The following is a 27,008-nucleotide window of genomic DNA, read 5'->3' on the forward strand; positions in this document are numbered from 1 at the left end:
TAAGCCGACGTGGCCACGCACATGACTAATTACTATTAAAAGTGGGGTGGGTGTAACAATACAATAAAAGAGATTGGGTAATGGTTTAAAGAAAAGGGGTAAGCTAATAAAAGTGGAGTAGTGTGTCAAATATTGAATTAAACAATTAAGTTAAATACTTTATTCATGAAACGATTGAGCTTAAGCTATTACAATATTACTCTGCATAAAATATCTTTAGGAGTTCATTTCTACAAAGCATCCAAACATTTACGCCAAAAACATAATATAAAACACAAATCTTTCACTTTGCACCACTTATAATATACTATATACTACAACGTGAATACGTGATCAAAGCTGTTAATACCCCTTAGGTGGTGGCTTTTGCTGGGAAGAAGATGACGCAAAACACATGGGAAAAGTTTGAAGTTCCGACGTTGATGCTTATAAGTTTGGTTATCCAGGCATTACTTGCATTTCTTGCACCCAGAAGAAAAATCAGCGCAAATGGATATCTGTTGGGCTTCCTGTGGCTGCTTTATTTGTGCGCTGATTCGATTGCGCTCTTAGTCATTGGACTGATCAGTCGTAGCCCACAAGTTGATAACGATTCGAGAGCAGACATCCTAGCATTTTGGGCACCCTTTCTTCTGCTGCATCTTGGCGGCCCAGACACAATCACTGCTCTGGCTCTCGAAGACAACGAGCTGTGGCATCGCCACGCACTTCAGCTCGTCTCTCAAACGGCGGTCACCATTTATGTCTTTGGCTTGTCTATGACTAGAGGTAGACAAAATCATCTTTGGCTTCCCATGGCGTTGATGTTTATAGACGGGTTTATCAAGTATGCTGAGCGAACATGTGCTTTGTATCTTGCGAGTAGGGAAGGTATTCAAGCCAATCTTGGGGGAGAGCCAATACTTGCCAGTAAATGGGCTGATGAGTATCACTCCGCAGAAACTTCTTATATTCCGTCTAGATTTGAAGTTACCTATGTTTTTAGCGACAGTGATGATTCGAATCACAATGAGGCCACTACTGATGAAGAGATTGTCAAGCGTGCCTCGGATCATAATGAGGCCACTACTTATGAAGAGATTGTCAATTGTGCCAGCTCGGATCATAATGAGGCCATTACGGAAGAGATTGTCAATCGTGCTAACATCAATCGTGATGATTCAGTTGACAGTGAGGCCAATTCGGATGGCAATAATGTTGAGGATATTATCAAAAATGCCTATAAGCTTTATGATAACTTTAAAGGCATTCTAGCAGACGATTTCTTGAACTTAAAGGATGATCAAAAGCTTGTTGACAAACTCTTCTTCAAGCAAGATTTCCTTATAGGTATCAAGATCATAGCAGCTGAGCTCAATTTGATTTATGATATCTTGCATACAAAGGTGTATTTGGTAAACAAGAGACGAGGTTTGTTAAACCTTGTTTGCTTCTTCTCATTAGTCGTGGCATCCTTATTGTTCTTCTTGGCTATCCATCATAGTAATAGAAATTACGAACCCACTGATGTTGGAGTGTCCATTACCTTACTCGGGGGTGCCATATTTCTCGACATAGTCTCCTTTATTAGGTTCATACATTCCGATTGGTTCATAATCAAGGTGGCCAATCTTATGCCGGTCAATCCATCAACACGACTTAACCGACTACTTCAAACAATTATTTTGCCAGTTTTGTTTAAGTGGTCAACTCGATACAGAGCTCATGATGCTAATAGGTGGTGTAAATCCACCTCAAGCTACAACTTGATGAGCTGCACCTTTAGGTGGAAAGCCCTTAATAAGTTCCTCGACTTAATTTTTATAAAGAGGATCAAAGATTTCTTGATCGACTGGCTTTATGTGAAAAGAAGTCCAATCGAGGAAGAACCTCATCTCAAGTTCATCTTCGGAGAGCTACTACAGAAAGCCATGCTAGTACGAGGACAGAAAGAGGCCATGGAAGAAGTATGTTCAGCTAGAGGTACTTTGGTATTGGACGAGAAATACTGCCTCGTTTCCGAGTACTTTCGTCCTTGGACTACTGATATTGAAGATTATAGTGAAAGCTTGCTAACTTGGCACCTCGCTACTGATATTTGCTACTGGACGGAAAACAAGGAGCAGAATGGTAATAAGCTGCATTACGAATTAAGTAAGAAACTCTCTGACTACATGGTTTACATTATACTACGACGCCAGGATTTGGTGCCCCAATTGGTGAGTAAGTCTGATGTTCATTTTAAAAGCACGGAAAAGGATATAATGGTTGCATGTGATAAAGTAAGTAATAAAACAGGAGATCAACTGAAAGATTTTTGTAAATATGTGGTTTATGAGAAAAGAGGCGATACAATTGCAGCTGAAGTATCCAAGTCCTGCGATAGCCAATCTGTGTTCGATGAGGCGTGTTGCTTAGCTAAGCAACTGATGATGCTTGGAGACAAGAAATGGGAGATAATAAGCAAAGTTTGGGTGGAAATGTTGTGTTACGCCGCCATACGATCCTCGCCTAGATACAACTTTGCCAGTTTGAGCAAAGGCGGAGAGCTCTTAACATTGGTGTGGCTCTTCATGAGTCATCTTGGTTTTCGCCTCCCACTCCCTGAAAACAAAGGTCTGCGCTCTGTTAAACTAATTATTAGCAAGTAAGCTAAGATATGTTTTGAAGCAAATTAAAGTGTGTTTATATTTATTGCTTGATAATATATTTCCCTAATCTTGGACTCTTGGTGCATTGCTAAATAAGTTATTCCTTTTTTTTTTTAAGGATTTATTTACACAATTATATCCTCTATTATAGGTCATATTGTGCATTCATTTAATTCGATTGTATTGCATTATGCTTGATTGTTATAATGGGAATGAGATCACAACAATTTGTAAGATTGCAATGGCAAATGTGCAATGTGCAAATAGACTCTTCATTCATTGAAATACTTGAGCTTATTATTACCTTAATTATATAAGTGGTATTATATTATTTCAAAAAAATATAAGTGGTACCCTTATAAAATAATAAAGTAATTTATATAAAACTGACCAAGTAATCCTTGTAATACTGCTTCAAAAAAAAAAGTAACCCTTGTAATACTAAGTTATAAAGGTTACTTGGTCAGTATTAAAGGGTTTCATCAGTGTATATGATTACTTAGTTAACCCCAATCACACGGTGTGGCCAAACACATATAAGACTGTGTAGTGGTATTATGTTTACGGAGAATTATATTATTATGCATATCTATATCCTAATCGCAAAAATCTAACTCAGCTAACTATTTATTTGACACCGACTCATCCATCATTCAATTTATTTTCCATTCACATCCGACGATCTATCTATCAACTGGTATATCCCACTTAGTAATTAATTACACTTGCTATTGTACGATATATGTATGCTCAAGAACATGAAACTACAAAAGCGTTGTGTATATATTAATCATGAAATAATTGAAAACCCCGACTATAAAATGAGAGTTGAGAACCAGTTTCATTTAATTGCTCTTTATCGAAATGTCTATTCGATCAATTCACTCCAATCGTCCAACCTGATCTATTTTTCCTATCCGGCCAGTACAAGAAATGAGAAAGAAAAGAAGGGGAGAAAGGTGAAGGGGAAGGAAGAGAAAGGTGAAGGGGAAGGAAGGAAGAAAGATGAGTTTTCCGTCCAAATTTCTCCATAGAGATTAATTTTTTACAATTTAATCATTCCATTTCTCTCCCCTCCAATTCCTTCTCTTCTCCATTTTCTATCCAAATGAAAGATAATCAATCCCTCCATTTCCCTTCCTTTATTTCCCTTTATTTCCTTCAATCCAAACAAAGTTAAACGTTTTACGAGTCACTGCTTCCTTTATCCTGCAATAACATGGTAATCTCTTAGCCATGAGTCATGGGTGCCACCACCGACTCTTGATCACTCTCACTGAAGATAAGGAAGAGCTTAACGCTTTGTTTGTGTTGGAGATTAAGTGGCCTCCAAAGTTTATCTTATCCTAAGTAAGTATTTGTTACTTAACTCTATCACTTAAGAGGATAATATCCATATTTTAGGAAAGTAAATAAGATGATATTTATCTCATTGAGAGTTGGTTACACCCAAAATCTTAAGTGATAAGGACTCCTAATATTATAAATATGATATCCGTTGTGGCCAACAGACGTACAATCTCATAGAGAAATATTCCACAAAATTAAGAGTGTTTTCCATTAGAGTCATCGTCCTAGACTCTGGGTTTTGGAGTGTGACAATTATTGAGGACTCTAGTAGCCCTCCGGTGCGGTTCGTAAGGCGAAAACTAGATCTTGTTAAGCTTCCGCTAGAGAGGTAAGTATTGTATCTTACCCTTTTAATTTCTATAGTTTGGATAGCAAATAAGGAAGGAATTGAAGGGGAGAGAAAGGGAGGGGGAGGTGAACAACATTTTCCATCCAAATCTTTCCAATTTGGAGGGATTATGCTTATTAAAGAGAGGAAAAATGGATCCCTCCTTCTCCTTTTCTTTCCTTACCTCAATTTCTTACCCGTACAAGAGAGTTTGTCCCCCTTTTATTCTCTTCCCTTCTTTTCCTTCCATTTCCTTCTATCCAAACAAAGTGTGAAGGAAAAGAAATACGTACAATATTCAATGCTTGGAATACACAAAAAAATTTCCCAAGTAATCTAAATTCTCCATTTACTTTATGCTGCACTTAAATTTTATTCCTGACAACCTGTATCTTCTTTTGAAAAGATAACTTGGGCAAGTTAATTTAATTTCTTCATGTTTCATTCGATTCAAAGCTTACCACGTACTTCAGGAATACTTTAATTTACAGTAGAAAAGATTAGGAAAATTGTTCTTCAACTTAAACAGTTAGTTATACCAAGTTTGAGTGGCGAGTGCTAAACTTTCCATTTTTTTTTGGTATGTGTATTTTCAAGCGCTAAACTTTTTCCTTACCTTCTACTCCATAATATACCTACGCTCATAAGTCATAAGATAGGAAACAAATTTCCTAAAAGATATACCATATAACTATCTTAACAATATATTCACTAAATATTATCTTAATATAAATAAACCTATATACGTAGTATATTATTCTAGTAATAAGATCGATACAAAAAATATATCACACCTATATTTTCCGATATCTTATATCTCATTAATATATTTCGTTTTTTTATGTAATATAAAAATGGAGACTTATGTTAAAAGAGTGAAAGACAACACATTTAAACGTACATTAATTTAGTAATTAACTAGGTTAGATCCCGTGCCATGCATGGAATTTTTAATAATTATTTTAAAATTAACATTATATAAGTATATTTACATAAATGTTACGAAGTATAAAGAATTTATTATTAAAAAAAAAAAAACTATTTATCAAACAAATATTTAGAAATACGCATTTGACTATATACAATATTGTGGAAGGACACATCAAACCTTTGATTTATGTTAATAAGAAATTTTGTTTTATACTTAAGTTTATAGTTAGCAATATATAAGGAGACACAAAACCTTTTATTTACGTATAGAATATGTTTTTTATATGGAAATCTATACTTAGTATTTAAAAAAGCAAACCAAAAAAGGCATATGTCATCATTCTATTACACTTCCCTAACTTCTTCTTCAACCCAACGTGCCACATGTCGTTTTACCTTTTTAATTTTTAATTATACTATTTTTCTAAACTCTTTCATTAAACACTTCATCTTCATCTCCCCTCTTTAATTCAACCTTTTTTATTTTCTCTCTTTGATTTTAGTCCCTCCATCTTCTTTCTATTAAGTCTCATTTTAAATTAAAGTCCCAAAATTTTTATTTCTTTAATTATGTTTTCAATTATATATTACACTCATAATTATTTATTGGTATTTCCTCACTCATCTCTTAATGTAATTTTCTATGAACAAGTTGTGCATTGCACGGGCCAGAAGGCTAGTTTTATATAAGAGACACGCCAAAAAAATGACATGTGTCATTGTTGGTGTGTCTTTTAGTATATAGTTATTGATTCTCGTGACAAGAAATATATACAAGATACTTAGATACAACAACTGATTCAAACCAATATTAAGTTGTCCAAACAAAGAAATTAATACTCGGTATCAATAATCAATAACTTAATGCCAAAACAGAAATCAGAAGTGACCCGCGTCACTTAGCTTCCTAGTGCTGTTTTTCCCTCCAAAACTCCCTTTTCCTTTTTAGCCAAAATAATTTAAGAATATTTGTATAACTCAACTATAATAATTTTATTTCAAATCTTTTTATATATATTTACCTAAAATATTATTGTTTCAAATCTTTAACAATTTACTTTTACGGAGTATTAGATTTTGCCAAAAAATTAATACCCCTTTGTTTTTAAATAAATGACACATTGGACCTTTTCAATATTCATTTACAAACTTTTACTGTCATTTTCTAGTAACATATAAAATACGAATTTTATTATAAAATAACGGGATCATACAACATTCATGATAGAATTACCATTACAGTTATTAAATAGTGGGTCATTGGGAAAAAAAAATATTCATAGTATTGATTTGAAATCTTATGAAACAATAAAAAATTGAATTAGTTTTCTGTAAATTATTTCTATAATAATTTTACGAAGTTCTAATTGTTTTTTTGAAGGTTTTCTTTTTAATAAAATAAAATAATTAATTGATAACGACTGAAAATTCGTGAAATGTGAGATAAAAAAAATTAAATCAATAAAGATAACAAAGTAGAAAGAATTTTTAGATCTCCTCAATAATTTTGCATGCTCAAATGAATTCCAAATTGTTATTCGATTAGTTTTATTTTTTTAAACTTTTTTTTATCTAAAACATGAGTTGTAAAAATAGAATTACTGTGCATGGCACGGGGCAAAAGCTAGTACAAATAATACAAGTATGAGAAAACAAAAATTACAAAAATTACAGAATTACAAAGATTTATTTTATTTTATTTTACAGGATTAAAATTACATAGACAAATGGACAATAGATCAAAGGAACTATGTACTTTTTTTAAGAGAAGATTAATTCATTAATAAGAAGCCATACGACATCTACAAAAGAAATCAGTAACGATAAATACAATGAAAATCATATCGACGCAAATAACAATTCTAATTATGTAGAACTATCGCGAGTGAGATTTGACATTGATGAATTAATCTTCTACAAGGGGGCCTTGTGATTTTTGATCATTTTTTTAATTGAACAAAACCTGATTCAATTAATTTGTATTCGTTGGTCTGACCACTGATTTAACGCCGCACATGCCACCACCAAAAAATTAGAACTTCTGATGACAAAAGAGAAATCATCTACATCGATCAAGACCATCGTAATTCATAAGGATGTGATCTATTACCATTATAAGCGATTTAAAAAGAGAGAAGGATGGAGGAAAAAGGGAGAAGGGAGAAAATGGAAGGAAACCCTAAAAAAACTGAAAAAAAAACCCTAGCAAAAAACTAGGAAAAACACCCTCCCTAGGAGAAACCTAGAGGGAACTACGTATGTACTTACGTAGACACATATACTTCATATATTTGAATGAATCCTCAATTGCATTCCATAATAATTGCATTGTTTATTTTTCAATTAAAAAGAAAAATGCTATACATAGCCTTTAGGCCTACATATAAGGAGCTAAAAATGGAAAAAATAAATGACAATATAACATTAATTACACCGATTTGGATGTTATTTTGTCATTCATTCCTAAATTAATACTTGTAGACACCTGAATGTGTCTCCCCAAAAACCAAATTCAGTGATAAATTTCTTTCACGTCATTGATTATCGAACAAAGCGAAATGTGAAAGTGTCTCGCGAATCTCTCTGTAGACACCTAAAAATGTCTCCCCAAAACCAAACCTGATGATGAACACCTTTCACCGCCATTATTGGTCGGGTTGAGTGTTTAATCTTTGGAGTGTTTAAATCTATGTTCTATCCAATATATTTCATAAACCAATCCATTTCCTAGCTTATTTCCCTAAACCATAACCTATTTTCCACTTTTCGTATCCACATCGCAAAACCGAGCTGAACTGATTTTATGGCTATATAATTTTGATCCAGTTATTATTTGGCTGAATAGGACTTTTAATAAGCTTTCCAACCATATATCATAAGCCCAATTCCGAGCTATAACGAAAAAGATATGAGCCAAACACTAAACTCGGCCCAAAACTGACACCCTTCTACTAAAATGATCATATCTCAAAATCTATAAATGATTTTGACCTGATTAGAATTGGGTTGGAAAGTAGACTTGATAAGATTTCCAATTATATATTTTATGCTTCATTCCAAGTTACGAATCAAAAGTTATGATGATTTTAAAAACGGGTAAAAACCTAAAATCACCGCGCACAGTGCAAAAGCGCCGTGTCACGGAAGTTTGCCCCGACTGACGATGGGATTCCCCGTGACACGGTGCCTCTGCTGTGACACGGGGAAATTCTGTGTCCTTTCTACGTTCCTCGTACCCTAAATAAATCCCGCGTCACGACATTTTCCACCGTGTCACGGGAATTTGCCCCGTCTGACGGTGGGATTCCCCGTGACACGGTGCCTCTGCTGTGACACGGGGCAATTTCATGTCTTTTCCACATTCCCCGTACCTTAAATGATTCCCGTGTCACACAGCTGCCCATCGTGTCACGGGAACTTGTCCCGTCTGACGGTGCCAGGCACAATGTTACGGTGCCCTCTGCCGTGTCGCGGTGGAATTTTTAGGGTTTTTATCCGCATTTTAGGGTTCCGTGTGTTCCCTCTGCTCATTTTTCCTATAAATAGGAGCCCCCCTTTATGCATTTCGGGGCATCAAATCCTTCTCTCTTTCTCGCTTTTCCACCAAAAATCATTCTCTTCTCTTTCTCTCTATTCTAAGCCTCAAACCTATATTCTTAATTACACCATTTTCCCCCTAAGCACTCCAAGGAGTCCATACTTAACCCGAGGTTCCGTCCTTAATCCAAGGCGCGAAAGGTACAAATAACTGAGGGTTCGGACCAAATCAACTCTACTTTTTATTTGATTTAATTTCCATTTTATTTATATTTTTATTGAAGTTACTAACAATTTATTCATGATGTAGCAATTTAAAGGAACGCGCGGAATATGAGTAACTAATTTAATTACTTATTATATTTTATATTGCTAATATCATGATTAGGGTTATTTTTATTTGATTTGGACTAACGTTATTATTGCTATATTGCTTCCAATGTTAATGTTTATTCTATTGTTTTTATGATCACCATATTGCATGTTTAAAGGGAATATGTAATTGAAAATCACGCCTAATAAAATAATTTGGACAACCGGTTTAGGTTCCTTTTTAATCTAGTTATTTAATTAAAGTGATCACCAATATTATAGAATTATATGTTGCATTAATATTAAACCAATTTAGCTTAATAATAGTTTGGAGCAAATTGAATCTTTGTTTGCATGCCTTTGAGATCGCACGAATCATTTTTACAATAAGAATAGAGTAGAGGCCAATACGGGGAATGTGACTCCATGGCTCACTTCGTACCATCATCCCCGATCCTCCTTTCGTGGTTCCGAACCATATGGAGTTAGTAATCTCATGGATTATGAATGGGGTGTAACCTTCACGGGTCATCAATCGTTGTTGCCTTTTGTTGTCCCTGTTCGTGGTTGCCTTTTATGATCCGTGAACGGTTTACAAGTTCCTTAAAAACTTGTTGGCGGTTCCCTACTTTCCTTGTCCCTAATCGTTGTTCTTATCGTATATGTTAATTCCCACTTCCTATGAGTGCCAAGCGTATTCACCACATGCTTAACGTAGGCGCACTTCGAACGACGCCGACACTATCTGTTTTTAATAAAAAAAACACTTCATTCTGTTTTCGAAAATGTTTCTTTTCGTACCCTATTTATGAAAAATGTCTAGTTTAGTTTAGTTTGGTCGTCCATGATATGGATCCAATAATTGTGTAGTTGGATGGGACTTGAAAGAGCTTTCAACGATATATTATAGGCCCAATTCCGATTTATAACGAGGAAGTTATTACCAAAATACTAAACAGGGCCCATTAATTATTATGATATGACTCCCTCTTCCTTTTTTTTTTTTGTTTTTTTTTTGTTTTTGTTTTTGTTTTTTTGTTTTTTTTGTTTTTTTTTTTGTTTTTTTGTTTTTTGTAATAAGATGAACTTAGATTAATTGAAAATAAGCAGCAACAATAAAGTTGATGGCCATTGTTATATTAATATACAAACGTTTTCTTCATACCTACGGGGGCTGTTGAATGATTAGGCTTCCACCCCTACTTGTTAGTTGATTAAGGCTCTATTCTTTTGAGCTTCTGGGTAGAGTAGAGAAGAAGATTTCAACAGAGAAATGCAGAGCAAATTTTAGCAGAACAGAGCTTCCATACACTACAGAGCAGAGTAGAGCGGATTTTAGCATAGCAGACCAGAGTAGATTTTAGTAGAGCAGGGCAAAGAAGAGCAAGACAAGACAGAGCAAAGCAAAGCAGTACAAATCTAAAGAATTAGGTCTTACGTTTGTTAGTTAGGCTTGCACCAAAATGATAGTCATATCTATTACAAGCCAAAAGATTAGCCTCATGAGGCTGTACAATAATTACAAAATGTTCTAGGATTAACGGAGGGAGCTAGAAGTTTGAGGTAGAATCAACGTGGTTTTTCCGGCCACCACAACTGCTTCCTTGCTTTCCTTGGACATCTTTACCCTTTATGCGGTTGACATTGTTGGGGAAATTAATTACCAGGTCACAAAAATTGCAAACTTGGACAAATTTGCACTTCGAGGCGAGAACAATATCACTTTTCCAAAGTAATATTTCGACCCTGATTTAACATACCGGGTATCACGAAATTACTAGGAGATACAGCAAAGACAACCACTATAATGTGTAGTGTATTTGTTCTCTCTAATGCAATCAAAACTTGATAATTATGATGATGATAATTGGGTTTTCAATTAGTTTGCAAGAGAAAAAAAAAAAACTGACTTTTTCCTTGAATATATCTCAACATATGTAGTTTGGAACATATAAACATTACAAGAAACTGACAAACAACCATCACTTTACAAACAAGTCTGAGGCGCACCCTACCGGCTGTCGACCCCCCCGACAGGGATATTATGGACGGCGCAATCAAGGAACCTCTCGCGTCCGGCCGAGCGATGGTTCCTAAAATCCAGATCTTGTTCTCGTGCCTTGCAGGGCGAAAGAACCCAAAACCAAACAGCAGGCTTTGCAAATATTCTTCTCTGCTCGCGCCCAATAGGGCGGCGGTTGTCCAACCGAGCGACAAAGCAGTTTCAAGGTTTTAACCTTGCGCCCGGCTGATCCAGCACCATCTAGGCCGGGTGGCTCTAGTGCAGCCTTGTTTGCCTTTTCTCAATTAATTAAGGTTATTGGTCTAATAATCTTAATTAATTAATTATATTCACAACACCATAATCTAAGTAAATTAATAGGTGGGGTTAAAAAGGAGTTAGTGTGACTGCTGTAGAGGAAATGTAGGGGGATGATGATGACTCACTATATCTCAAGCCGAAACGTTTAGGCCGCGAAAGTCGAAAACACCCTTTTCATCTTTTTCCTTTTTTAAAATTAGGCTAAAGTTTCAATGACATATCGAGGGACTTTAGACCAATGACGACATGATTGAGAGGAAATCATCCCCTTTATTCCTTTTTAAATCGATCTCTTCTCATGACTTGACAACACTCAGAACACCTTTACTTGTAAAAGTGTTCTACAATTGCAAAGGATCAATCTAGATTCTTTAGCGCATTAAGACTAGAAATAACTTTAATTTTTCTGGCCTTAATAGCTACTTGTTTCGAACACTTAGCGAACTAAGGATCGTTTTGACATCCTTAACATTTCTGAAAGATTCTCTATCCTTAGGGAACTTCACAGAATGAGTCTCGGATTTATTTCCTTGACTACTTTGATCATCGTCTATTCTAGACTCGATCAAACTGGGGGCTAACTGTAGACACATAATTTTGGCCTCTTGTCCTGAAAGGAAGTGCGATGATATTACAAAAATCCGTTATCATGCTAGATCAAAGTTGAAATGTTTATGGACTACGAAAAACATTATGAAGTAAGTTAAAACCTATATTTGAGACCAAGTTATCTTAGAGCCTTGTCCGATTAATAATTAGGCCTAAAACGTGTTCATACATGTTTAAACTTGATTAATAACGGACCCAAATGCGTCAAATGCAATGATTGGATCCAATGGAACCTACATTGTTGAAAACCGAGCCAAAAAGATAAACCAACCATCAAATTCCTGTGCAAGGACTATATAGATGGATAGCTCTTTCAAAGAGCTTTCCAACGGTATATTAAAATCCTAATTTCGAGCCAAAACGAAGAAGTTATGATCAAAATACTAAACCGGGCCCTAAACCGACACCCTTGCACTCCAACGGCGCGAGAATCCCTTTTTTTCAATAAAGATACAGATCAAGGAAGTAGTTCCAGAAAATATTCTCAAGCATCAGAAGTACTTTTGAATATAGATTATAGTAGTAGTTTAAGGAAGTTTCTACAGCTACAAGGCTGGTGAGTGATGACAGATAGCCAAGCATAGAGTGATGAAGGCAGCAAGAGCTAATCTAGCATAAGTATATCCAATTTCTATGTTAGTACCAGAAAATTAAGATAAATGCAGACTTCTATGTGCACCAGAATCTTGTGATTTAATACTAATCCTGCTCCTTGAGCGCTTTTTTTTTTTTTAAAAAAAAGCAGCAGACCTACAGTGCTTAGGGATGATATTAGTGCACCAGAATTGCAAGTGAGACTATGAGAGGGACTGAGGAAGAGCAAGAGACATCTGTTCAAGCAGAGATCATGTTTACCATTCAGTACTTTTTAAGGCCATAACAGAAATTTAACGATGACAGTTGTTCCGTAATAGAAGGATCAAACCTAAGTCTTCTAGGACTGATAGAATTACGAAGTTCATTAAGGCAATGCACCAAAAAGAAATTAGTGATCAATCAAGCTTTCCTCTCAATTCTTAGTTAATTTGAGCATAATTACATTGATAATTATCGGTCCTTGAAAGATAGAGCAAAAGGAACAGCATACAAAACACAAAACACAGTATTAAGGCTAATATGATTTAAGAGAAATGAATACAAGAGAATGTCTCAAATTCTAAACATACCTTAAACTCAGTGAACCAACGATCCCTAACCATAAGTGGCACCTCAGTAAAATTCATGTATGGGTGGTTGTAGTGTGCCTTCCAAGATTTTGTGACATTTCCACTAACGGTATAGTCATCAAACCTGATGCAAGAAAGATTAAGCACAAGCATAAATAATGATAATAAGCTACTAAGACAACAAATATAATACATAGGGAAATATAACTGACCATAGCCCATCTGGTGAGAGCTCAATCTTTCCTTGTTCCACTCCATTCAAATTTTGTGGTGCCACATCATTCTCAACAGCAACATCAGCATTAGAATTTACTTGTACTTGTTCATTAGAAGGTGGTGGTGTCGGTCGTGTGACCACATGATTTTCTTGATCAACCGATTGATTATTGGCTCGGACACCGCCTTGATTACCTCCCCGACCAAATTTTGAATTTTTCATGAAGGATTTCATTTCCAAAGAACTAGAAAGATCAGAAGAACAATAATTAATTTATACATAATAACCCATAATAATTTTTTTTTTTTAAAAAAGTAAGCTCACAAATATGATCAACAAATTTTAAAACATTTATCATATATCAAACAAATAAGATAAACACATTGTCTATCAAACAAATAAGCCCATAACAAAGAAAACACATTGAAAACTACAAGCTTAGAAATTATTCTTCTTCATCCACATCATCATCATCATCATCCTCGTCAATGTCCTCGTCATCGCTGTCAGTATATCCTAACTCTCCATCAACCTCTTCTTCAGATTAAGATCCAGTATCATCCCATTCATCTTCTTCATGTTGTTCTTCCTCTTCACCACCTGAGCCGTCCTCCTCCATTTCATCCATATCCTCGTACATAACACCATCATCATCATCCGACGAACAAAGGGTTGGGGTCTCAGCAATGTCTACTTGGAAAATTGACTCATCGATTGGGGCATCCACACTTGACCTAGCTTTAGTCTTAAAAATAGCCCACCATTGACTCTTATCTTTCTTTAAGCTTGGATAAGAGGTAAAATACACTTGATAAACCTAATGTGCTAGATCAAAAGGATCATATGCAGGGTATTTCTTAGAGTGGTTCACATCTACTAATCTATACTGCTCATGAATATTCATGCCATTCACTGAATCCATCCAATTACATTTAAACAAGACGGTTTTGAAGACATTTACGGTCCCCAAGTAGACCAGCTCAATGACTTCTTCTAAAATGTCGAAGTAATCAATTTTCTCCTCACTTATTACACCCACACCATAATTCATAGTTGCCTTGTGCTTTCCATAATCAAAAGTGTGAAACTTAAAGCCATTGATGTCAAATTGCCTCCATGTTTTGACTTGTCTAGACGGACCCATGGCAAGTGCTTGAATCACTTCATTAGTCTCATTAGATTCGATAACCTAATTTCAAATTCAAGACATTAGTTAATAAAATATATAACCTTAGTCATATTTAGCGAATGATATATCAAAACTTGATTGTAAAAACTTACAAAATCCTGAAACCATTTGGAAAATTCATGTGAAAACTTGCTCCAAATATCATGTAGGTCAATACCAGGATATTTTTGTATCATCGACTCTTCAAACTTCCTATAAACCTTAAAACGTTAATTATCTAGCAAATTGCATAAAATAACTACCAATTATAGAAATTTGTACCTTTCATATCCTCCTAACACCCCACAATTTGAAAGAACATAGTGGTGTGCATGCTTGACTTCTTTCGAATCTAAAAACCTTGTTTGGACACCTTTGCCACGACCTTTGCTAAATTGGAATAATTCTGGTATAGTTGAATCTAGATCATCATCATCAACAACCTTGCGTCCTAGATCTCTAGATTTCGTATCAACATGAGTTTGAAAGTAATAAGAACAAAAGTTAGAAATCTCTTATGCAAGATAAGCCTTGCAAATCGAGCCTTCCACTCGTGCCTTATTACCAATTTTCTTCTTCAGATGATTAAGAAATCTACAAAATAAGTTAAATTGACTCATTCACATGTAAAATTATAAATCATATAGAAGAAACTTGAAAACAATGGAGTGGCTTAGGAAAATGTATATTACCTCTCAAATGGATACATCCATCTGTATTGCACAAGACCACCCACTTTTACTTCATGTGGCAAATGAACGGGTAAATGTCCATTGAATTGAAAAATGCAGGTGGGAATATTTTCTCCAACTTGCATAAGATTTCTGGAATGTTTTTTTCTAAATGAGTCACATCATCAACTTAAATAGTGTAAGAGCATAGATCGCGAAAAAATTGGCTGATTTCAGTGACTGCTTTCCAAACATTATCAAGAAGAAGTTCTCTCATTACAACGGGCAACAACCTTTCCATGAACACATGACAATCATGGCTTTTCATTCCATGTATCTTACAGGCTTGTAAATCCACACATCTACCAAAATCAAAAACATATCCATCTGGAAACTTAAGATATTTTATCCATTCACACAACACTCTACGTTGTGCTTTATCAAGAGTGTATGGTGCTTTTGGGAAGATCAAGCTCCCATCATCAGATTCAATAGGCTCTAAGCTACTCCGCTTACAATATCGCTGAACATCTAGGCGAGCCTTATCTGTATCAACTGCGGTATCTTTCACATTCATTATTGTGTGGATGAGTTGATCAAAAAAATTCTTTTCAATGTGCATAACATCTAAATTATGTCGAATCAACAAATCTTTCCAATAAGGAAGCTCCCAAAAGATGCTTTGCTTATGCCACCCAGTCTTAACCTTTTTTGATTTTGTCGAACGGATTTTTGGATCAATGGACTTTGGAATCTCCTTAACCTGCTCCCATAGTTGATGGCCTGTCAATATTGGAGGAGGCAATCGAGTTTCTGCTCTTGTTTTTGAAAAAAGCAGTGCGGTTTTTTCTATAAGGATGTGTAGGTGGGAGAAATTGACGGTGACTATCAAACCATGATACTTTAGAGCTGTTGTCTAGCCAAAAAGATCTATGCTTGTCCATGCAGTATGGACAAGCCATCTTTCCCGATGTAGTCCAACCAGATAACATCCCAAACGCAGGAAAGTCACTAACCGTCCATAAAAGGGCAGCTCGTAACTTGAAATTTTGCTTTGTGGATACATCATATGTCATTGTACCTACTTCCCATAAAGATTTCAGTTCGTCAATCAAGGGTTGCATGTACACATCCAAGTTCCTTTTTGGGTTTTTAGGACCCGGAATGAGCAAGGATAAAAACATAAACGACTTCTTCATACATAACCATGGAGGCAAGTTATATGGGGTAACAATTACTGTCCAACAAGAATATTGCCTTCCAAATTTTCCATGTGCTGAGAAACCATCTGTGCATAGACCCAATATAACATTACGGGGCTCATTTGCAAAATCCATGTATGTGTTATCAAGATGTTTCCATGCTTCACTATCATTTGGATGGGCGAGTGTTCCACTTACCCTAGGATTTTGTGAATGCCACTGCATTTCATGTGCAAGGTCTTTAGTCGCATAGAGCCTTTGCAACCTTGGCGCGATCAGGAAGTAGAATAACACTTTGGCCGGCATACATTTTCCACGAGAAGTCTTCTTATAATGCTCCCCCCGCATTTTGAACACTTTTCAAGGTGAGCTTTATCCTTCCAAAATAACATGCATCCTTTAGGGCATGCATGCATGTATCTTCTCATGAGGAAGTTCAAGGCCCTTTACCACCTTTTTAGTGTCATAGTACGTCTTGGACATTGAATTCTCATCAGGAATTACTTCACTAATGAGCGATGAAATACTATCGACACATCTCTGGGGCAAGTTGTATTCACACTTCAAGCTCGTAATCCTTGAAGCCATCTCTAAAACAGATAATCGACTTCCTTCATACAATGGTTTTTATGCGGCCGCTAACATCTCAAAAAACTTCTTAACTTGAGGATTAGGTTCTTCTTCAACATTCCGAATATCTTCATGCATTGGATCACCATCAACTTGACCAAATGCATCAATAATCATGTCAACATACGGATCCGATGGCTCATCATATGCTTTTAAAGAATCAAAATCCTCTCCATGACAAACCCATTCATAGTAGTCATTAAGAAATCCTTTTTTATACAAATGCTCTCTTACACTTTCAACATCTAAAAAAGGAACATTTTTACACTTTGAACAAGGGCATCTGATCTTTGAATATTCTTGAAAATCACGGTGTTGTTTAGCAAACTCAATAAACCCCCGCACGCCAATTGTGAACTCTTTTTTTAGTAATCGACCTTCTAATCTCTCATACATCCATTTTCGATTCAATTTCTCCATGATCCTAACTGCTAAATGACATTGTTAATCATACACACATATGTAATATAGTCTTCTTATATATGTAATTTATTCTTCTTATATATGTTACTTAGTTATTTAGGCAATTACTTAGAAGACAAAAGAAAGATAAGCAAGAAAAGGTGTAGCTGTTAAGTCATATAGTGTATACACAATCCTTTTTCTTTATTTTTGAAACAATGGAAAAAGAAGTGTTCCATATTCATTGGGTGGGACAATATAAATATAGAGAAACCAAAAATAGAAACTTAATAGGAACAAAAAAAAAAAAAAGAAACTTAATGCATCAGTGTATGATATCCACGATTTGCATATGCTTATAGTGAAACAAGCAGAACAAAACTATGATAGGTACAACTCAATATATTTTACCAACTCAGGGAGCAAAATTTCAGAACAGCGGAAACTACATACATCAAAATATGAAGCAGCATAAATATGAGAATAGGATATCTAGTGTTAAGGAAAAATTTTAGAAAAATAATCTAAAAATATTATATAAGGTTTTAAGTCAGTTTTTGTCAAGTGGTACAGCTGGAAAATCTGAAAAACATGGTATGCTAGTAAGGAGTTGACAATGTCTTTTCTAATTACATTTTTGAGTTTCAACATGTTTCTATACAGGTCTACTCTTTAAAATAAAAATCATGAGAAATATATATATTTCTATAACTGTTATACTACGTACTTACACCTCATTTTTTGTTGATCTCTCTCTCTCTCTCACTCTCAAAAAAAATAAAAAACAAAAAAAAAAATCTCCAATGGAGAATTTGGTAACATGGGCACGCTAAAATCACTTGATATGATAAATTATTATCTGAGAAACACATATTTAAACTGATGCCCCGTTTGTTTTGCTGATGATATAATTTGACTACGTGAAGCACTACAATCAAAGGTGGACATTTCATTTTCAATCTCACACTCAAATCTATGGTGTAGGACCATTAATTATGAGTAAATACAAGTCAGATTCATATACAATTACATAGAAAACTAAAGCAAAGGACCATGAACACAAATTACAAATCTATGATTTATAGCCTTGCATACAAAGATTGTCAGCATGACTTATCACTTATCAGTCACACACAACAGATTTAGCAATGAAATACCCACCTTAATTCGCAGACCAATTACAAAATTTCATCCAACAAATTCATATTTACAAAAGAATTAGCAGCAGGGCCAATATTCAGATTGTTAAGGGTTTGGTTATTGTTGACAAAAATCAAAATATATTCCCAATTTCCCAAATAAAATTGGGAAAATTGTAGAAAAACAGTTTCTATTTCACGAGAAGGAACACAATTCCACAATTTGCATAATCATTAACCAAACTTCACGAAATAAGGTTAGTCCAATTGCGCAAAAAACCAGCCACACTTGATTCATCCATTCGTTACCAAGAAAAACTAAAGTATCTCGATTGAAATTTCAGAAAAGGATCCAAATAAGCCTTAATTAAGCACACATAATTGAACCCTATCTCGACAAAACGGAATTCTAGCACCACAATTTCACTAACCAAAAGCATGAGTAAAAACCTAATATATCAAAAGCAAAATTAAGCTTATGAATAAGAAAACAAACCTTAAATTGATGATCAGTGGAGAACGTAAACTGCACTACAATAGATATTCAGCGCACGGAAATAGCGATAAATTTGATATTTTTTTATGAAGAGAAGTAAAGAGAAGAGTATGTACTGAACCGTCGAACGTATTATCAATAAAGGAATAAGGAGTTATAGTTCTTGTTTTTTTGGCGGCAACAACTTTATTATACTAAGGGTTTTCTTTAATTCTTTCTTAATAAATTTTTTTAAAAAAAAGTAGTGACAACCGTGTTAGTTGCAATAGTAGTGAAATTTTTAGAAAAAAAAAGATTTCAAAATTATTAACACTGGCAACTACAATTTAGTCGCAAATTAGTGGCTCATGAGGATGGGGAGGGGTGGCAGTGGCTGGTTGTTTTTTTTTTTTTTTAAAGTTTTTCTTATTTTTTATAGTTTTTTTTTTCTTTTTTTTAATAAATTAAATTATTAAATAATTAGATAATTGGCCCCACTAACGGAAAACTTAACTAAGCATGGATGGAGGTACCAAAACCTATAATTTTACACTTTGATGGGTACCAAAAGAAAAAAAAAAAATTTGATTATGGGGATTTAGATGAAAAGAATTCATTCAATATACAATGTGTAGAATAAAACCAAAAATTAATTACTACTAATTGAATTGTACGTAAAACACTAAAACCCCAACAATATCAAATCTATATATTGATGAATAATTGAATATACAAATCAAAACACAATGAAAATTAATTTACCACTAATTGAATTGTAAAACACTAAAACCCAGATTAAATTGGGTAAACATATTCATCCCTAATTAACAAGTATACTCCATCAATATATTGAAAATTTGTAGATCTGAGCATGAGAAGTCATGACCATTGAGCAGCCACCTTACCGAAGCAAGCACATCATCGCACCTGCCACAAAGTTGCTTCCATTTGCTATGAATTATTGTTGTTGTTGGGGTTGTTGTTGCTTCGACCTGCTGGACGAAGAAAGGGTGACGGAGACAGAGATGGGAACGGAGAAAGAGAGACACAAAGGAGAGGGACAGAGATGAAGGGAGACGAAGGAGAGGGACGAAGAGAGAGGAATAGACACAGGATTACAGGACATAGAAGATGGAGGAGAGAGATAGGGGGGATGAAGGAGAGAGAAGAAGGTGGCTGCTAATAGTGCTAAGTGAAATGCAAAAAACCCTAGCAAGCTGTATTTATATATTTTTTTTAAAAAAATTAAACTTACTGGGTCAGCGGGTACCCGTCTAACATACAGGGCGGCCCATGTCCCGACCCGGAAAACATGCATTTTTCCCGGGTCGGGTATCCGTCCCGAAAAAAACAGCCTTTTTCACCAAATTTCCCATCGAGTATTTACTGGGTCATCGGAAAATCGAGTCGGGACAATCGGGTCGGGTTTTTTTGAACACCCCTAATATTTATACTAACCGTAGAAGTGGTCTTATGATAGAAACTTACACAAGGAATTACCTCATAATCTTACTTTTTTTTTTTTTTTTTTTTGATAGTCCTTTTAATAATGACACTTACACAAGGAATTACCTCCCAATTTTCCTTTATTTCTCTTTTGGTAAAGTTTTCCTTACACCTTCTCTTTCCCCACTTGAGAGTAAGTCTTAAGACTCTTTACCCACTTTATTAACATCTCACAGCCACAGTTTCACTTTTATCTACTGTAAAAAGCAGCAAAAGGCAAAAAACAATCAAAGCAAATAAAAAAAAAAAAAAAAAAGAGAATCAAATCAAAAGAATAAAAAAGGCAATATGCAAAAGAAAAAAAAAAAAAACAATCAAACCATACGTTGGTCAAAATTACCGGCAATACAACTAAATACAACAAGAAATACTAATGTGATTTAATTTAAAATCTACATGGTTCAGTTCAAGTCATGCATAAGAGAGATAACGATCCAAACTAAGCTAGAGATTTGGGTACTTTGTTTAACTCAAACCAAGTCAAATTCATTTTTAATTCTGAAACTTCATACTCAGATTGTTTTTTTCCACCTATGATATATTGATGACCTATAATCAGTTTAAACATACAACTCAGAAAAATTCCACCTGTCTGACCTATATACTTTGCATTATTATTCGATCACATGACCACAAATCACTTTTTTTATTATCATTTCACTGGTTAGAGTGTCTTGTGTGCAGCTAACCACATCATGTAGCCGCTTGTAAAAGAACAAAATAACCCCTAAAACATTAATCGTGTAATCCTTGTAGCACTGACTAATTAACCCCTATGACACTGGTAAAGTATTTTTTTTTTACTTAAAAAAAAACTTTGGTAAAGTAGTCCTTATAGCATTGACAAAGTAACCCTTATGATACCGGTAAAATAACTTTTTTTATTTAAAAAAAACTTTGGTAAAGTAATCCTTATAGCACACACGAAGTAACCCCTAAACCTAATGACTAAGTAACCCCTATAACACTAATGAAGCAACCCTTATTATTGTTGGTCATACTGTATGACCAACCACATATAAGATTTTGTGTTGACTAATACCTTTGAACCTACACAGTGTCTACTAGCATGATTTCAGCTGAGTTTAGAGCCGAGCTTTAACTGAATTCTCAATGGCATGACCTCAAGTAGCTTGCTAACATAATAGATTCATTAAAACCTTAAGTTATCATGTATACTTCGACATTTCTCAGCATATAAGAGTCCATCTATTTTTTTGGTGTAAACGTAATAAAGCAAATCTATGAGATGCAACCAGGAGTTTACATTGTAGAAAATCAAACCAACCATTCAAAAATGAACCAAATTGTAGAAAAGCAATGTGGAATTACTAAAGAAAAAGTTGTCAAAATGCCATATATGATCAAAAGAAAGGAAAAATAAACAAATAAATTGGATACAACTATGATTACCTTTGAAGATATCAAGTCCAAATAAAATATGACAAAACTCATACTTCCTCCATTTCTTTTTAGTTGACACGTTCTTTTAGTCACGTTTGTCAATGAATAAATTCAACCGTTAATATCTTTATTTTTGAAAAATAAAAATTATAAAAAGTTGATATTTAGAAAATATATGTCGTGATGATTCTAACAAGATCTCATATCACTATAAATTTTATTACATATAAATCATAAAACACAATTAAAAAAAAAAAAAAAAAAGTGTGTAAATAGTGCTAAAGTCAAAACGTGTCAGCTAATAAAAAAAAGGAGGTAGTATGTAACAAATAGCTAACAGCTGTGCTCACACAAAGAATGGTCTAATGATTACCGAAATTTCACCTCTTCTCTTCAATTTTGCCAACCCCCCCCCCCCCCCCCCCCCCAAATTGAATGAAATGAGTTAATGGCTTTTGTGGAAACCATCATTTTATTTCAAATGATGGATTTGTCCCAAATAACCTGTTTGGGAATCATGAGAATTTGCATTTGGATTTGACTGAAATTCTAGCCTTCAATAATCAAGTTCAGTTTATAGAATTTGAAATTCAATATAATATCAATTGATGGCATTTCAAATTCTTTGAACCATTCTACTTATCTTCCTCATTATGATTTTCCCTAATTATTGTAAAACGGTTGCCGACTACTCGATCTTTAGTCACCATTAATAATGGCTAACTTTCTCTCTCTTATCCACTATAAACAACCTCCATCGCATCGGCAACTTTCATAGATGCCACCTTCACCTTCCAACAATGGCAGCATAATCTCAAAATTGATAAACTAAGGAAAAAATTGAGTTTAACAAAAGAAGAAATCAAAAGACATGCAGATCTAGGGACCTAATTTTTCCATATTTTTGGTTGATAATTTGAAGATTTAGGATGAATAGTAGAGGAGAGAGAATGGGAAGGGGAAATATAAGAGAGGAGTGAGAAAATAGATAATAGCTAGTCTTGGACTCTTGGTAATTAAGTGGAGATGGTCATACCAAGTAAATTTGAAATGATTTATTTGAAATTCCAAGTTTTCCCAAACAGATAATTTGGAATTAAATGTATTAAGTAATTGAAATTACAGATTTCAAATTCCAGATTTGAAATTAAATACTTGAATCCAAACATTACCCTAATTTAATGTCTCCCTTCAATTTCAATTACGAATTTTAGAACAATTAAATCCTCTCTCACCTTATCCAGAGGACCTACTCTCCTACTTAACCACTAACAAAACAATCACTCCTATTCACAGATGACTTAATGTGAGGAGAAACCCTCCCCAACGCCCAAACATTCAAAAAAAGAGCTTTGAAGTCCTATATTTCTCATCTAAACATGTCCATATTCAGCTAATTTAGAGTCATCATGCTACAAAATTACCACAAGAATACAAATTAATAACTCACGTTTCATGACAATACATATTCAAGACAAGTAAAGAATATGCAAATAGTTCTCGACTTCAATCAAGTGAATACATCTAGTGTTCATAATAATTGGGAAAAGAACAAACAAAAAGCAGAAATATAACAAAGTTTACTTGATTTAATATTTTGCCAAATTAACGTATCAGCTCCTGCATTCTCTAAGAGGCAGCCGTTTCCTTGCTTGTTGCATCCTGATGCTGCCTTTTGGCTACAACAACATGCCTCACTTTATTTTTATTGTTGTCCTTAGATGCTGATCCACCTTTAGAGCTGTTTGCTTGCTTTTTACTGGTGTTCAGGTAGAATTACTCAACCTCATGAACTTTTTGCTCGATCTGCATACATAAAATTTGTGTTATTGTAAACCCGTTATTATTCCTCATACAGACAATATATTGTAAACCCGTTGAATAAAACAAATTTAAGAATAACGTACATATGTTAAATAAATGGTCTTGAACTGGCAAAAAGACTTGGTATTACTAGGTTGCAGATCCAGATTGATAATCAAGCTGTGGTTATAAGCCTTAAGAACACATATGCTACAGGCCTACAGCAGGGGAGTGCTATCACAACATTGCTCACTGTCAGAAGCTTTTAGCAGAATCAAGATGGGAAGTAGAAGTCAAGCACATTTATAGAGAAGGGAATCAAGCAGCAGATTGGCTTGCTAATCAAGGCGTAAATCAGAACAACAAATTTCATTTGTTTCAAGTCCCCCCCCCCCACCCCCTAGCTTTGGGTCGTATTTTACATAACGATGTCGTAGGAGTGGCTATGCCACGGTTTGTTCATTCCTAGTTTATTTGTGTTGTTTTTTCTTGGGGCCTTCCCCTTGTTTTAATTTGCACAAAAAAAAAAAAAAGGAAAAATTAGAAAAAATAATCCCAACTTTCATCAATTTTCATAGAATAATCCCAACTTTGGATTATACTGGAATAATCCGAACTTTAGGGGTAGTTCTTTTTCTTCAATCCTAAACCGGTCAACCAAAGTCAATGACCTGATATTACAGGTTATATGCCACGTGTCAAAATGCAATTGGTCCAAAAAAAGAAAAATAAAAAAAAATTAAAAAACCAGCAAACCCTTATCCCCCCTTCCTGACCCCCGTAACCACCACCACAACCACCACCACCACCACCACCACCACCTGCCACCGTCGACCGCATCAACCTCTCCCTTCCCCTGCCCCAACCGTGCGCCTCTTTCACCCCAAACCCAGGTGCCGGTGTCGTGACCCACCTCCACCCCCAATCCCCTCCTTTCCCGATTTGATTTTCGGCCCTCCATAACCGGAAATCTCTTTAAACCCCCTCCATCCATTCGAAACACCCTCAAAACCCCTCCCCCACTCCCGAAAACCCCCAACAACCACCTCCTCACCGTCGAAAACCCCCTCCAACCATTCGAAACACCCTCAAAGCGAATTGGATGGAAGTTTTCAAGGGTTTTTATAGTTGGTTGCGTGGGGATTCGGGGAGGGGACTGTGGCTAAGGGGAAGCGCCGGAGCGGCGAGTCTAGTGGTGGGGGAGGGACGAAGGTTCGGAAACTGGGTGGCTGGGCTATGGTGGTGGCCGGTTGCCGGAGTTGTTCTCAGGGTGGTTGGGGTTTTCGCAAGCTGGGTATTTTTTTTTTTGTTTTTTTTTTAATTTTTTTTTTATCCAATTGCTGTACGACATGTGTCATTTTATTTAAAGAAAAAAAAAAAGAAAAAACCCATTGAACCGGTAACCAGTATTTGGGATTGAAGAAAAAGAACTACCCCCAAAGTTCGGATTATTCTAGTATAATCCAAAGTTGGGATTATTCTATGAAAATTGATGAAAGTTGGGATTATTTTTTCTAAATTTTCCAAAAAAAAATATATGTTAAATAATAAATTATGTTTCACTCAATACCTCAAAGAACATTGACGCTAAAACACATACAAGAATAATGATATAAATTCAAAGAATATTGGCATAAACTCAAAGAATATTAGCGCTAAAATACATAAAGATTAAGAAAAGTGAAAAACAAAAGGTTAGAAGAAGCACATAAGACTATAAGAGATATGTTTCTGCAAAGGAATTTCGGATCGAAGTTGAAGGGGAGCCTGCTCGTCCGGTCAAACCGAGTCCTGCAAAACAACGAAAGTCAACTACCTCGGGGGGTGCTCCCGAGAAAGCCCCTTCGACGGTTAAGTCAGTAAACTGTGTTTAGAGAGAGAATTTGTAGAGAGAGAATGTGTGGAGAAAGAATTAATTACCTCGCTAATCTGTGAAGATTAGCATTTATAGGAGAGGATTAACTAACTTGATTAGGGTTAGGATTAGGGTTTCTGGCCGTTTTGGGCCGTGTTAGGCCCTGTTGGGCTATATTAGGGTTTCTCGGGATGCGTGATGTGCATGATGATCGAATTTTCCTGTTTAGGGTTTAACTAAGGCCATTTTGGTAATTTATGTATTTAATGAGCGTGGGCCCACAGGGGGTCCAAACATTAGCCCCACGACAAAGTCGTAAAGCGCACTCTACGGTTTGTGAGTTTGTTAGAAAAATATTGATCAAATGAAATCAATCGACCCGACATCATTTCATTTTTTTTTTGGTCGAGCTCCTGGTGGGCGTCGATGCTGCCTAGCAGGCAGCCTGCGAATGCTGGGCGCTGATGCTGCCTGGCACGCAGCTAGCTGCTGCTGCAGGGCGCTGATGCTGCCTGGCACGCAGCTAGCTGCTGCTGCTGGGCGCTGATGCTGCCTGGCACGTAGCTAGCTGATGCTTCCTGGCACGCAGCTAGCTGCTGCTGCTGCCTGGCACGTAGCTAGCTACTGCTGCTGGGCGCTGATGCTGCCTGGAACGCAGCTAGCTGCTGCTGGGTGCTGATGCTGCCTAGCATGCAGCTAGCTGTTGCTGGGCGCTGATGCTTCCTGGCACGCAGCTAGCTGCTGCTGGGCGCTAATGCTGCCTGCCACGCAGCTAGCTGCTGCAGCTAGGCGCTGATGCTGCCTGGCACGCAGCTTGCTGCTGCTGGGCGCTGATGCTGCCTGGCACGCAGCTAGCTGCTGCTGAGCGCTAGTGCTGGGCGCTGCTGCCTGGTAGGCTTGCTAGGCGCTGATGCTTGGTGAGCTTGCTGGGCACCATCACGCACCAGCAGTTGGGCGCTGATGCCTAACATGCTTGTTGGGAGCTTGGAGGGGCGACCATTTTGACTTAGGTCAACCCATGGTGGGCGATGATCTTCTTGGGCATTTTAACCCCTTATCTTTATGGGCAATGATTCAACCCTCGGCCAATAGTTTCGGACTTTTTCGATCGCGTTTACACGTCTTTCCAACTTATAAAAGAGATTGTTTTGGCGCTCGGGGTGTCATGTGGGTGATGGAGTGTCTTGGGAACCATATATTATTTTTAAGAATGCTTAAAATGACCCATCTCGTCACCCACGGGGAGCTATGTTGTCCGTTACTTAGTAAATTTTGACGAATACTTCGGGAGGCCATAACTTGGTCCCCGGGTGTCCGAATCGAGGAAATTTTTTTTTCAACTTGTGTATTT

The 27,008-nt window shown here is 35.9% G+C and overlaps 1 protein-coding gene and 1 long non-coding RNA gene across 2 annotated transcripts; one reads left to right on the forward strand and one right to left on the reverse strand.

The window, feature by feature from the left end:
* The first annotated feature begins 380 nt into the window (after positions 1-380).
* Positions 381-2,630, forward strand: LOC145557794 (uncharacterized). Its single transcript, XM_081618973.1, has one exon. The coding sequence runs from the start codon at positions 381-383 to the stop codon at positions 2,628-2,630; it is 2,250 nt and encodes a 749-aa protein (XP_081475099.1).
* A 20,779-nt stretch (positions 2,631-23,409) lies between these two features.
* LOC145559960 (uncharacterized) lies at positions 23,410-24,168 on the reverse strand. Its single transcript, XR_014093044.1, has 2 exons — positions 23,907-24,168; positions 23,410-23,805 (listed from the first exon to the last, which is right to left on the reverse strand). It is a non-coding gene; the product is annotated as an uncharacterized LOC145559960 (long non-coding RNA).
* Positions 24,169-27,008: the final 2,840 nt, after the last annotated feature.

The sequence above is a fragment of the Chenopodium album genome, chromosome 9 (genome assembly GCF_948465745.1).
Source record: "Chenopodium album chromosome 9, dcCheAlbu1.1, whole genome shotgun sequence".
In the NCBI taxonomy this organism is placed as follows: Eukaryota; Viridiplantae; Streptophyta; class Magnoliopsida; order Caryophyllales; family Amaranthaceae; genus Chenopodium; species Chenopodium album.

Coding starts and splice junctions, on each gene's coding strand:
- LOC145557794 (XM_081618973.1), top strand. CDS start 381: ATGACGCAAAACACATGGGAAAAGTTTGAAGTTCCGACGTTGATGCTT.